The sequence below is a fragment of the Diaporthe batatas genome, assembly GCF_019321695.1.
Source record: "Diaporthe batatas strain CRI 302-4 chromosome Unknown Contig00034, whole genome shotgun sequence".
In the NCBI taxonomy this organism is placed as follows: Eukaryota; Fungi; Ascomycota; class Sordariomycetes; order Diaporthales; family Diaporthaceae; genus Diaporthe; species Diaporthe batatas.
Window position 1 is genome coordinate 56,414 of NW_025408580.1, and position 12,344 is coordinate 68,757.

Consider the following 12,344-nt stretch of genomic DNA (forward strand, 5'->3'; position numbering starts at 1 on the left):
CAACAACACCTGGTCTGGTGGTCTAGTGGTATGATTCGCGCTTAGGGAACACCCTAATCACTCATTGCGCGAGGTCCCGGGTTCAATCCCCGGCCAGACCCTTTTGCTACTCTTACTCTTGTGTTTTGATACTCCCAAGATACTTGGATAGACTCCTGGCTGGTGTACGGAATATCCTATTTTTACACTTGTTTAGAAGCCACAATAGCATGTCTAGCTATTGAGCGAGCATGCCAAGGACGTGTTTGTTGTACTGGAAGAGTCTGGACACCTGGATTGTCATGTGTGTTAGGTCCGTATTATTCCCGGGCTCACCAGCCGCGCCGACCAGCCGCACCCACGTCCATTAGGTACCCATACATAATCCACCCGTAAAGAGGCTTACTTCTTAGATTTTGTTATTCAAATTAATGGACTGCATCTGTTTATGTGGCTTGGAGCCTGTCTCTTGAATTTCTATCATTGACTGATTTTCATTGTCATTGCTCTTGTGCTTGTTGACTGGTTATCCAGCTTATAGCAAGCTACCCTGAACTATAGTATGCCTGCAGTTTGCGAGGCTGGGGACACCGCTTTCTGTCATGTGTCACCAGCAGTCTTGTTGTCTTGCATTCTTCATTGTTAACCAGATAGTAGCAATACTGAATGTGTCTTTTTTCCAACGGTGCCTCAATGGATTTTCCCGTACGGCAGCGGAGCTATGGGGGCGTGTTTGTGGTACCGGCGACCACAAAGACAGTGAATGTGAGGGTGTACTGGCCTTGGACGTCTGGACCGCGTCCATAAATCGAAAGCGTCACTGCTATCGGACCCAAGGGCTGTGTTGCAGGCACATTCCCAATAAGTCTTTGAGCTCTGAATGGCGGGGGCTGATCGAGACGGATCCAGTCGACCTGCGGATTCGTTGAGGATGAGCCGACGACATCCCCGGGTGAGTACCTGTAGTAAGGATCAAATCCGATACCGAAGGGTTGCCCCTGTGTCACGGTTGCAGTCGGGAAGGATGTTGGAATTGTCCTTGAGGCTGTTGACGTGGTCGTCGTTGAGGTGCCAGGAGCGTCAGTAGGCAAGATTATTGCGCTAGTCGTGGTCGTGGGAGGCGAGGCAGCTGTCGTGGGTGAAGTCGGTAGGACAGAATTGCCTGAGCTTGCGGGCCCTGCTGGGGAAGTTGGAATGGAATTTGCAGTACTGACGCTGGTCCCTGCAGGCTGACAAATATCGAGGACCAAACAGAATTCTTGCTGAACAACTGTTCCAGCGATGGACAATTGCACCGTCAGGCTTATCGTGACAAGGCCTTCTGGGTAGTTGCTGGGCACGAGACCGGTGATTGCCCTCTCCTTGCAATCCAACGAGACCCAGTTCACTGCGGGGCTAGTTGTTACTTTGGCATTGTTTCCGAGGGTCTCCCCGAAGTTTGCGAGGCTGATGAAAAATGGCTGCCCCGAAGTCGCTTTGACAACAATTTCCGTTCCTGCTGTTGTGACAATGTGAGATTCTGAGACAGTATTGGCACCGATATTCTCAAGATGAGTAGAATAGCTGCTCGGCCCGTCAATCTCTTGATCGGGGATCGTTTTCCACAAGGCTGGGATGCTGTCTGCACTTTGCTGACGCTCAAGAACTCGAGATGTAGCTAAAGAACGAAGAGACAGCAGTCCTAACAATGCAAGGAATAAACGAAAATGGACTGCCATGGCGTTTCAATATTCTTCGGTTGATGAATAGGAAGAGCACGATGATAGAAGAATTTAATCCAGCGAGTCCGACCGACGAGTGACTTTGCGAGAGGGTTGATGAAAATGTCAGCCATCAATACAGGTTGAGTTCCATAAGAACTGAAGTAGGAAGACGAATGAATATTGGCGAGATATCTTGGACCCCATATGATATGATAAACTAAATAGTCATGTCATGATGATGCTGCAAATGTCCCTCAATGAGAAATGAAGTTATGAGATGTCTCGAATCGGCGATTACTTCGTGGTTAAAGTCTCATATTCTCTGCCCTAATTCGCAACTGCAGACTCGGCTTAACTAGCGGGTTCCACCTTAACCCGCCAGTTCCCCAGGATAGCAGTACACTGGCAGACTGGGAGACGTGTTAGCAGTATTGTTGTACAGACCTGATTCTAAATGCGTCACATAAATCACTTTAAATTCCATCATCAATCATTTGATACGTGCTGATTCAGGAAAATAAACATTCATGATACACAACAAGACTTAGAGGAACTCAAACAAACATACTATAATCACGTTTAAATACCAAGTTATAATGTATTAATTTCTCTTACGTGGTTTCGCTTCTATTCCGTATACACCCGGGAACATATATGGCGCGTTCAGACGGCGGTAAATACTCAAGACCCAGCATTTGAAAAAAACATACAGTGTCGATAACAGTGGTGAAAATACGATAGGTGCATTTTCAGGCTTGGGACGACTGGCCTGTTGATGGCCTGTCATCTCGCCGCCCTGTTCTGGCACGACTCGTAGTGGATACAGAAGTCTTGTCAGCAGGTACCTGAAGGGCTATTAATACCGCTGACTTCAAATATATTTGTTCTATGTGGACTTCTTACCTAGGTGCGAGAAAATGCAACCAACCCTGGCTCACACCTCTTAACATTACGATATCGGGTCGCGATCCCCGCCGGGGTGAGGAGAAAGCGGGAGTTGGTGAGAGGGGCCCGTTTAGTCGGGTCACACTCACCCGCGTCTCCTCTCCATAATAAATCCAGCCAAAACCTGGGCCTCGGTAGTGAGCGCTACACGACGCAGACACTGCAGGAACCAAGACTCTCAAGGTTTGCTGTAGCGCAGATTCGATTCTCGGCACCTTCGTAATATCCCCACCACACTGAGATTTCTCTTTAACATTGCTACGTTTCATCCCCTTGAGCTGCAACAACCTCAGACTTCCCCAGGTTGCGACCATGTCGAACTCGTTCAGCGTGGCCGGCAAGACAGCCATCGTCACTGGGGCAGGGTCTGGTAAGTAGCGACCCCTCTCTGTCTGTGGAGGACTTTGCTGTGATGACTTCATGTTGTTGACATCTTGTGATATCTTGCAGGGATAAATTTTTCGTTTGCAGCACTTCTGCTCTCCCGGGGCTGCAATGTCGTCTTGGCCGACCTTGCCCTGCGGCCAGAAGCCGAGGCCCTCGTAGCTCAACACAGCGACGCCGGAAGCACGCCCCGAGCCGTGTTTGTGAGAACCGACGTCACATCTTGGCCTGCGCTGACAAACATGTTCACTGCCACTTTTGCAGAGTTCGGGGACGTCGACATCGTCTGCCCCGGAGCTGGTGTGTGTAAGCATCACTTTTCACCTGTTACGGATCCCCGTCTTTCATGCTTTGGAATTCCAGGATGCAACACTTTAGGGTCCGTAGGAGGACTAACGTCATCACTAGATGAGCCTCACTGGTCCAACTTCTGGCACCCGCCAGGCTCTCCCGAGGCCAAAGACGCCATTGACGGAGAGCCGGGCCACTACGCCCTCCTGGACATCAATCTGAACCATCCGATTCGCGTGACGCAGCTCGCTTTATCTCACTGGCTGCATCCGCCACCAGGAAAAGTCGCGGTTTCCCCGTCCAATCCGAAGAGGATTGTGCATATTTCGTCCGTGGCTGGATACGTGCCCAACCTCAACGCCCCCATCTATGGAGCATCCAAGTTTGCTATCACTGGGTTCGTCAGGAGCCTTGCAGCCCTAGACGACAAGCATGGAGTTCGAGTGAACGCTGTTGCTCCAGGGGTCGTCCGTACGCCATTATGGCTGGAACACCCAGAAAAAATGGCTTATCTTGAGACAGAGGACGGATGGGTCACCCCGGATGAGGTTGCGGCGGCGATGCTCCAATGCGTGGAAAACAGCGAGCTAGTCGGTGGCACTATCTTTGAGGTCGGGAAGGACAACACACGCTGCGTACAAACTTTCAATGATCCAGGCCCGGACCGGGATCCAAAGAATGGCCTGATCACGAGGAATTCGAAAAATGGGTTCGACATGGTGTGGGCATGGCTCAAGGACAAGACCATCTGGGGACCGCATTAAGGTTTTCTCAGTTTTTGATTCGTGCGCTTATTGCAGCCTTTGCAATGTGCTGCTATCTTCCTGCTAGTGCTATTACCTGGGATGGCGGGCGAAGGATTCAATAAACGAAAACAGATCGGGAAACGACTTCGTCCTGTACTAGATATCACACATTGAAGCGAGAGAATGTCCCCAATCACAAAGTCTTGGCAAGTTTCCAAGGTTTCGAGGCAGTTTCCGAGCATAGCTCTTCCGACAGGTTTCCAGAACTCGCACCTCGCACCTCTTCCATTTGCCGTATTTCCGTCTAAATAAGGCATTCGGCGACAGCTATGCAATATTATTGCCGATCTTCAGGGGCAAGATTCCAGACTATCAGCGATGATGCCCAGCCAATAGTTTCTGGATGAAGATGTGGTCAACTGGGTAGGCTACGAGAGGGCGCCACTCCTTCACGATGGGTTGTCGCTACCACAAATCTCATACTTATAAACACACATACGGTTGGCTCTAAGAATAAGAGGCTAATTAAATCAAAGCCCAGGAATCTTTGCCTATTGACAATGTTGTCATTAGATTAAAAATGGCTGGTGGACTTTGGGGCCAACAACCAAGTAAACTCGGCGAAGATAATTCAGACAAAACAGGTAGTAGTATGAGGCCACAGTCAGATACCATCCATCTGCTGCCGTTGGTTTCATGTCTAGTCTCCGCATCATATCCCGAACAACTGCAGATCAGTCCTTTCATTATTGATAGACATTCCCAAGGGTTGGCTCGGGTACCTTATCCGGACTGCAAGTTCCATCCTTCGAACATCACACCAATGGCAGCACTCGGAATAGCACTCGGTCCTTTCGGATCGACTGCCTCTTGTGCATGTAGCCTGGTCGCAGATGTGTGCTAAAGAATATTTGTGCAGACTGACCTGCCGGTCTGCTTTTCCACGCACATGATGCATCATCCTAGTCTGGCTCACGCGTCAGAGCCTCGGCTCGGTCAGACCTTGAACAAGGAATCGTGGAAGACTAAGTTCATGATGCATACGCGCAGTCCTCTGTAGGAGTAAGCGAAATGAAACAAAGCAAAAAGGGCCAGAATAGTTGCATAAACCTTACCGCATCAGGTGTTTCCTTCAGCAACGGCTTTCCCAGACTAGGAGTGTCGCTTAAGAGCTCCAGGTTCCACAGCGCTCTGCATTGCTTACGATGTTTGCGGTTCGTTATTATGCAGTTTGCTATGCACATCGACCCCCACGAAGCACGAAAACAAGAGGATACTGCTCTTTCTAATGCTTATTCAACACGCGGGCCTCGCCTCGCAAGGTACATCCTCCGGCCTGATCACCTCGCAGCGATGCCAGGTCCAAGGGTTCCGATAGGCTTCCAGTTTTCCGGGATCTAATAATTTGAATCGGGTAACATTGAATCGGAATGGATTACCGATGCCCATTTCTCATAACAACCCTGGGAACCTTGGAAATGGTGTGGTTCAATCTTTGGGGTGTACTTAAGTACGGGTCAACGTTGACGTGCCAAATATCTTGCATGTTTCTATGAATGTCTCTCTTCCTTAATCATATCGAATGCCTCCTAGAGTTTTGTGATCAAATTTGCTGCGGCAGGTGCTCTCTATCTGAGCTGTGTCCGTTCGCGTGCATACCAATTCCATCATGGCTTTGGTACTTGCTTCGCTATGGTGAGCGATTCCACCAACGACTGGTCATTATAAAGACTTACTTTCGACAGGCTCTGGGGACAGTACGAAAGCCATGTCGAAGCCTCATTAGATAAGGCCTACAAGCCACTGCCGCTCCCGGAAAACCCGCAGTATAGCACCCAAGATGTCAGCATTGTGGTTGCCACCATTGATACCCCGGGAACCCTCCCCCAATCTCTGTGCGAATGGCTTCGCAACGATCCACACGAGATAATAATTGTCACAATCCAGCGAGATCTCCAGCTTGTCCAATCCCTTGTATCGCAAGTTCCACACGCAGCTACAATTACTCGGGTTGTCACCTGTGGCATCACAAACAAGAGAGAGCAACTCGCCAAGGGTATCAGAATGGCAAGGGGTCAGATTATAGCTCTCGTGGACGATGACGCGTTTTGGCCCGCTACTACGGTGCTGCCGTTCCTACTTGCTGGTCTGGAGGCAGATCCAAGCGTAGGAGGAGTCCAGGGAAGACAGAGGTTCGTCGTTCAGGGTTATTGATACCTTCCAGCATGATTAATGACAATAAACTTGAACATTTTCACCACAGCTAACGTGAGTCGTGCCCATCAGTGCCTACATTCCAGAGAGCAGACGCAAAAGCGATGAAATAACCCCCTGGGAGGTGGCTGCGATCCGCTGCCTGGAAGTTCAGAACCGAGTCCAAGCATCCCGGTTTGCAGCAGATGGGGGCTGCTTTTGTCTGGTTGGCCGCACGATGCTCCTTCGCTCAAGTCTGCTCAATGAGGAATTCCTCCATGCGATGTGTAATGACTATTGGGCAGGCAACAAACTCAGCACAGGGGACGACTGCTTCATTTCTCGCTGGATGATGAACAAGGGTTGGAAGTTCTGCATCCAGAATGCAGATGAGGCCGAAATTCTAACATTGATACCTAGTGACAGCAAGATGCTGTTACAAAATGTGCGATGGAAAAGGAGCTCGTTCCAGTCGTGCTTAAAAATTCTGTTTTATTGTCCTGGCCTTTCTCGTTTCAGGCGGTGAGTTGGCTTACAGTCTCGCTCTGTTTTTGACGTCGAATGGCTACTCTGGGGTCTGCTAGCCAGACTAATTCCATTTGGTTTTGCAGAACCTATCCTTACACGGGTCGAAAACTTGTCGAACGGCTTTTGACCCCGCCCATCACTTGGATTCATATCGCCGCCTGGGTCGTGAGCTTCCGGGAAACCCCACTAGTCGCCGGCATTTTGTTGCTGTGGTACATCCGAGGATGGATCAAAAGCTACGGGTCCCTCGTGCAGAAGTACCCATTTTGCGCAACGAAGATCTGGGGTGCGCTTCTCTTCGATCATTGCTACCCGGTTTTAGACCTTTATTGCTGGTGCACGGTGAATCATGAGGCCTGGCTGACCCGCCGAGAAACCGGGTGAATCAACGCAATAAGCGTTTGGGGTAGCTTGTACCAGCGCAAATTTGGATGTCCTTTGTGACTGGAATTATTTGAGAATGACTCCTCAGAATGGCAGGTTATTTGTGGCAGTTGAGGGAAGTCGGTTTATGTACTTATTAACTGGTTTCGTTTCTAATCCCCATGCATATGAAAGGCATGTGGCACCTTCATACAGTGGTAAACGCTCAAGACCTTGCATGTAATTACCTAGGTATTAAACACAATATACTACGTATCGCCCCTCGACCCACCACGGTCATCTCAAGCATTTCCTGAAACCCTGACTGCCAAAGTGAGTTATTCGCTCACTGTTCTTAGTCTGTAATCGGTAATATTTCTGTCTGATTGCCTTCGTTTATGTCGAGTGGATGCCGGATGTTATGATTTGGCTCCAAGCCGCATATCGAGTGACGCCGTGTAAACAATTTCGCAAGGTAATGATTGTACTAAGTCAACTGGTCTTTTCGTATCTAACCCATTTTACGTCGCTGTATCACTGGCATTTTCTAGGATAATTAATAGCTGCCATCGGTCGCGAGTCATACTGGACTGACGGACCGATACGTCTAGCTTGACTAAGTTGCTGGTGGAGTCGAGCCGGTCTCGTGAGGTGATGAGAAGCCCCTGATAGCCGGCATCACGATGTCAGTCATCCACCGAAGGTCCACAATAGATAACCACAAGCTGCGTCCCAGATATTTTGCATGCTGCGAATCAATATCCATGAAAATATGTTGAGATTTCCAGTAGATGTTGGAAGAGGCATGACTCGTTCATGAGAACTAGTGCTGTATATTTACTTTTCGTCCCTGGTCTTCGCTGGCAACGATACCTGTCTCGGTCTCGCTCAGCGCCCAAAACGGATTCTTTCGACGTTTCTTCATCAGACGGCCGAGAGATCATGGTTGCGGATTCTACTAACATGGCTACGCCCGATCAAGCCGCGGGCTATCCGAGTGATGGGAAGAGGCACGTGGAAACGACCGTCTTGTATTTCAGCGGTGACCCCAAAGTACAGCTCGAGCCAACGATCATCGGAGGGTAACGACTCTTCCCTAATAACACGCAGTCTGCGCAGCCACTGATAGGAGTCGAACAGTCCAAAACCACCCAACTTGACGCCTAAAATTCCTTCGCCCGTTTTCATTACGGATGTCACGGGAGATGAAGACAGGTACTCGCTCGAGGCCCAAGGCTTCCAATTTGTCAAGCACAAGACCAAGTTCGAAAAGGACCTTCCGGAACTGAAGAGCCGATACAAGGCAGCGGAGGAACTGGATGAGATTACGGCTGGTTATTACGAGGAGATGAAAGAAATCCTGGCGCAAACATTAGCCAGTAACAAGAAATAGTGAGTTCCCATTGCTTTAACTAGAGCTCCAGATCACTGACATTGTCACAGCCCAAAGCCATCCAGCATACACATATTAACCCACATCATCCGAGCCGGTCCTAAAGATGGCGAAGGCGACCGAGGGCCAGCAGGACCTCTGTATGGAGTCCATGTCGATCAGTCTGCATGGGCTGCGGAAGGAGTGGCGGAGAGATGGCTAGGAGACCAAGCAGCAGATCTCCTCAAAAAGCCGCGTTTCCAGATCATCAACGTGAGCAAACCCTTGAGAAGAGCAACCTGTAACCCGAGGCACATATTTGGCTGACAAAAAATGACCAGATGTGGCGACCTTGCAAACCAATTACCCGAGACCCTTTTGCTGTCTCCGACGCCACGTCAATCCCGGATGAGCACATTATTAAGGTGCCACTGATTTTCCCTGACCACACGGCTGAGGCACTGGAGGTTTGCCCTTCACCGGATCCACAGAAGCCGCACCGTTACTACTACAAGTTCAACCAGCACCCGGATGATGTGCTGTTTTTCATTCAGGTCGATTCCAGCAAGCAGCCAGGCGTGCCAAGACGTTGCCCGCACGTTGCGTTCAAGGACCCGAACTTGGATGAGTCCAAGGGCGAACCAAGAGTCAGCATTGAGACAAGAGCAATGGTCTTCTATGACCAAGACGAGGCATGATCACTGACATACTCTGGAATGTGTGGCCAGCAAATGGGAAATAGCCAAATTCGTGCAGTGTAGGCAAGCGCGTCAAATATTTGCAGGATTTTCGAAGCGATTATTTCCACTTTCTGCCGTATACAGCTAGCCCTTGTCCATTTATGCGCAAGGTCAATAATAAGTGGTTCCCAATGTCACCAGTAAGCACATCAGGCATCACGTCTATCACTCTCGGCGTGAGCAGGGGATCGTCGAAGAGATACCCCGCCTTCATTCCTGGTTTCTGACAACCTGGCATTATTTTGCTCCAAGTCTTGCTGTCGATGTTCGTCGAGAAACCGCTGTATGAGGACGACTAGAGTTTTGCAATTATACAACGACAATCCTGGCAGAATCAGAAAGCAAAAGGCTCACCAAAATGCCTGTCGATAACGCCCAATACGAGAAGGTGGTGGGGACATACGACAGTATACTCGGAACTGCTGTTCGCCGCTGTGACACAGTGAACATACTCCATTCCGTGGGCTCGGTTGAAGGCAAGAACGTTCTCGATCTTGCAACGGGCACTGGCTATTTCGCGCGAGCTTTATCCAAGAAGGGCGCCAAGGATGTCGTTGGGGTCGATATCAGCGAGGGCATGCTCGATATAGCTCGCAAGTTGACCGAAAGTGACGCTTCCGTACCAGAGGGCATTTTGGACTTCGAATTAGCGGATGTTTTCAAGCCGCTCAATCTTCTCAACTGCCCTGAGGCGAGCCGTGACGTGATCACGGGTGCTTGGTGCCTTAACTATGCCGGCAACCAGGTCATGATGGATCAAGCTTTGCAGAACATTGCCAAGTACCTCAAGCCGGGAGGGAGGTTCGTGGGTCTCATCCCAAGCACTTTTTCCTCGTGGCTTAAGGATGATGAGAGATTTTTTGACTTCTCAATCAAGAGGCTCGAATCGGTCGAGGGCGGGCACATGTGCAGGCTCACCTTGCATGCCAAGGAGCAGCCTGTCTCTTTTAATGCGTATGTGCTGGAGCATTCTCTTTTTGAAAAGGGTGCGAAATCCGCTGGGCTGGTGAATATCACTTTCGCAGACCCTAGCGTTCTCCCGGAATTTGAAGGAGCTGAAGACGGAGAGTACTGGAACAGCTTCTTGGCCCGTCCCCTATTCACTGTCATGACAGCGACAAAGCCTGGGCTGAACTGAGCTGAGCATGGTCACCTATATAATTCTTAGGTCTTCAAACGCATCTGCACCTCCAGTTGTCTTTCAGAATACTGATATACAGTTTCATCATTTTCACCACCCTGGGCATTTAACCAGATTGTGAGATGAGCCAGTCTTGCAGTCTGTTATGTTACAGCATCTTGCTTGACGTACTAACTACTGATCTAGCGCCGATAATTTGAACTATAATCAGGATCCCCAGCCAGTTCTCTTAATCTATCAGTCCCACCTCCCCCGGGGGACAGGAAATTAGGGTATCCCACGAACTGGGGGCTCCGTTGGGGTCCAGCCCTAAAGAAGCGCGATGTCTCCTGCCCAGGTCCGTAAGACATGCTGGTATCCAGATCTGGCCTACTAGAAAATGTTTCCTGCCGCCCAAGATCATACATCTCCTCCTTCCCGACCCTGTCGAATGTCTTGGGTCGCGCGGTCTCGTACATATTGTCGAGGTCGTGGAGCATGCGATCGTCGCTTATGCCTTGCAGCATGTCCTTTGTGTATCGTCGTCTGCGCTGCCACATGTATACTGCCCAGATGGCCACGGCCATGGCACCTAACCCGCCTGCCACAGAGACGCCGATCATAGCAGGCACTGGGAACCCACCGTTTTCCCCCTTGGAGTCGTCCTGATCCTCTGCGCCAGCAGCTTGAGCCGTGTTGATGTCGGCGTTACTCGGCGCGGCGGCTGTCACTGTCTCCGTTGGCAACGGTATTGGGGCAAGGCTCGCGAAACTGCTGGCTGTCTCGAGGTCCCCGGTTGGCGATGCTTCTCCTGATATGGTCTGAGTTCCCGAAAGACTTGGTGGGTCTGCAGCCGAAGAACTCAGGGAACCTGTTTCTGTAGGCTGCGAAGATGTTGATGAGGCGACCGCACCAGGAACGATGTCACTGCTCTGCCAGACGATCTGGAACATTGGCGCGAGGAGCGTCACAGCTATGGCAGTCTGCCTTGGGAGGATTACGTTGTCTCTAGAGCCACAGTCGGTTGTTGGTACTTCCAGTAATGTTGTAGTCTGTATACAGGTCTGTCCACCAAGATTGTCGCAGCCATATCCGCTGATAGAAGTCAGTATCCCATGCTACTGTCAAAGGGGTCGCCCTTACTTACTTGGGACAGCAGCCCACGGCAGTCTCACTTGCAGACAAAGTGTATTGCAACGACCAGTCTTTCGGGCCTAGCAGGCCTCCAGTGGCAGAACACGCGCTGGTATGACCTGCAGGACATACTATTCCAGGCGAGTAGAAGCCCCATCCAGGAGAATCTGTCAAAGGGCCAGAAACACCGGCGGTTGCTGTCGGCCAGCAAGCGGTGTCAACAGCACCAGTCCCTGCTCCACAAACTTCTGCTAGGCGGCCAAGTAACGCATCTCCACTAACCTGGGCAACGGCCGTAGTACACTCTGGTGGCTGAGTGAAGGTCGCGGTGAGAGGGCCCAGAATTGTACGGTCCTGACCAGTAATTGGCCCCAGCGTAGAGGAGCCACCCAGAAGGCTCCCAAGTCCATCTATGAGGCCAGGAGACATTGTATTGAAGATTATGCACGATCCTGTGTACCAAGAATGGTCCGGGAATGCACTGCATTCCAACTGAAAGAATTATGAACAAAGCGTTCTCAATATTTCTGGAATGTCAAGTTCGAGGACAGGAGCGTGGGCAATCGAAGGGAGGAAAACAGAAGGCCTCCCTCTTTCTCCGTTCCCTTCTCTTCCTTCCCACTCCTCTGCAACCTTAAAGGCGAAGGACAAAAGAGCCCCTGATCTCGCCAACACGTCGATCACAGCAATCTTGTTCTCGAGTGACGTCGTGATTTGTTCCACCCGTCAATTGTCCACCACGGCGCTGTTTCAAACCGAATCACAGAGTTCTTCTTCCGGGGGTCCAGCAAGCAAAGATCGACGGGATTGACAGTGCCGATCGTCGACCAGCCGGCTGGTTTTCCA

At 50.4% G+C, this 12,344-nt stretch overlaps 5 protein-coding genes across 5 annotated transcripts; 4 read left to right on the plus strand and 1 right to left on the minus strand.

Annotated features, from left to right (window-relative positions):
- Nucleotides 1-2,744: 2,744 nt before the first annotated feature.
- Nucleotides 2,745-4,066, plus strand: KVR01_013829 (uncharacterized protein; the record flags this gene model as incomplete). The annotated part of the gene is made up of 3 exons (XM_044787134.1): nt 2,745-2,997; nt 3,078-3,317; nt 3,420-4,066. The coding sequence occupies exons 1-3, from the start codon at nt 2,940-2,942 to the stop codon at nt 4,064-4,066; spliced, it is 945 nt and encodes a 314-aa protein (XP_044637173.1). The 5' UTR covers nt 2,745-2,939.
- A 1,651-nt stretch (nt 4,067-5,717) lies between these two features.
- On the plus strand, nt 5,718-6,767 carry KVR01_013847 (uncharacterized protein; the record flags this gene model as incomplete). Its single annotated transcript, XM_044793649.1, has 3 exons — nt 5,718-5,743; nt 5,794-6,240; nt 6,335-6,767. The coding sequence occupies 3 exons, from the start codon at nt 5,718-5,720 to the stop codon at nt 6,765-6,767; spliced, it is 906 nt and encodes a 301-aa protein (XP_044637191.1).
- Nucleotides 6,768-8,074: 1,307 nt separating this feature from the next.
- Nucleotides 8,075-9,202, plus strand: KVR01_013842 (uncharacterized protein; the record flags this gene model as incomplete). Its single annotated transcript, XM_044789074.1, has 4 exons — nt 8,075-8,214; nt 8,273-8,524; nt 8,576-8,798; nt 8,846-9,202. The coding sequence occupies 4 exons, from the start codon at nt 8,075-8,077 to the stop codon at nt 9,200-9,202; spliced, it is 972 nt and encodes a 323-aa protein (XP_044637186.1).
- Nucleotides 9,203-9,484: 282 nt separating this feature from the next.
- On the plus strand, nt 9,485-10,382 carry KVR01_013845 (uncharacterized protein; the record flags this gene model as incomplete). The annotated part of the gene is made up of 1 exon (XM_044786289.1): nt 9,485-10,382. The coding sequence occupies exon 1, from the start codon at nt 9,603-9,605 to the stop codon at nt 10,380-10,382; it is 780 nt and encodes a 259-aa protein (XP_044637189.1). The 5' UTR covers nt 9,485-9,602.
- Nucleotides 10,383-10,567: 185 nt separating this feature from the next.
- KVR01_013846 (uncharacterized protein) lies at nt 10,568-11,927 on the minus strand (the record flags this gene model as incomplete). Its single annotated transcript, XM_044785267.1, has 2 exons — nt 10,568-11,459; nt 11,512-11,927. 2 exons carry the CDS (start codon nt 11,925-11,927, stop codon nt 10,568-10,570), a joined length of 1,308 nt encoding a protein of 435 aa, XP_044637190.1.
- Between the last annotated feature and the right edge of the window lie 417 nt (nt 11,928-12,344).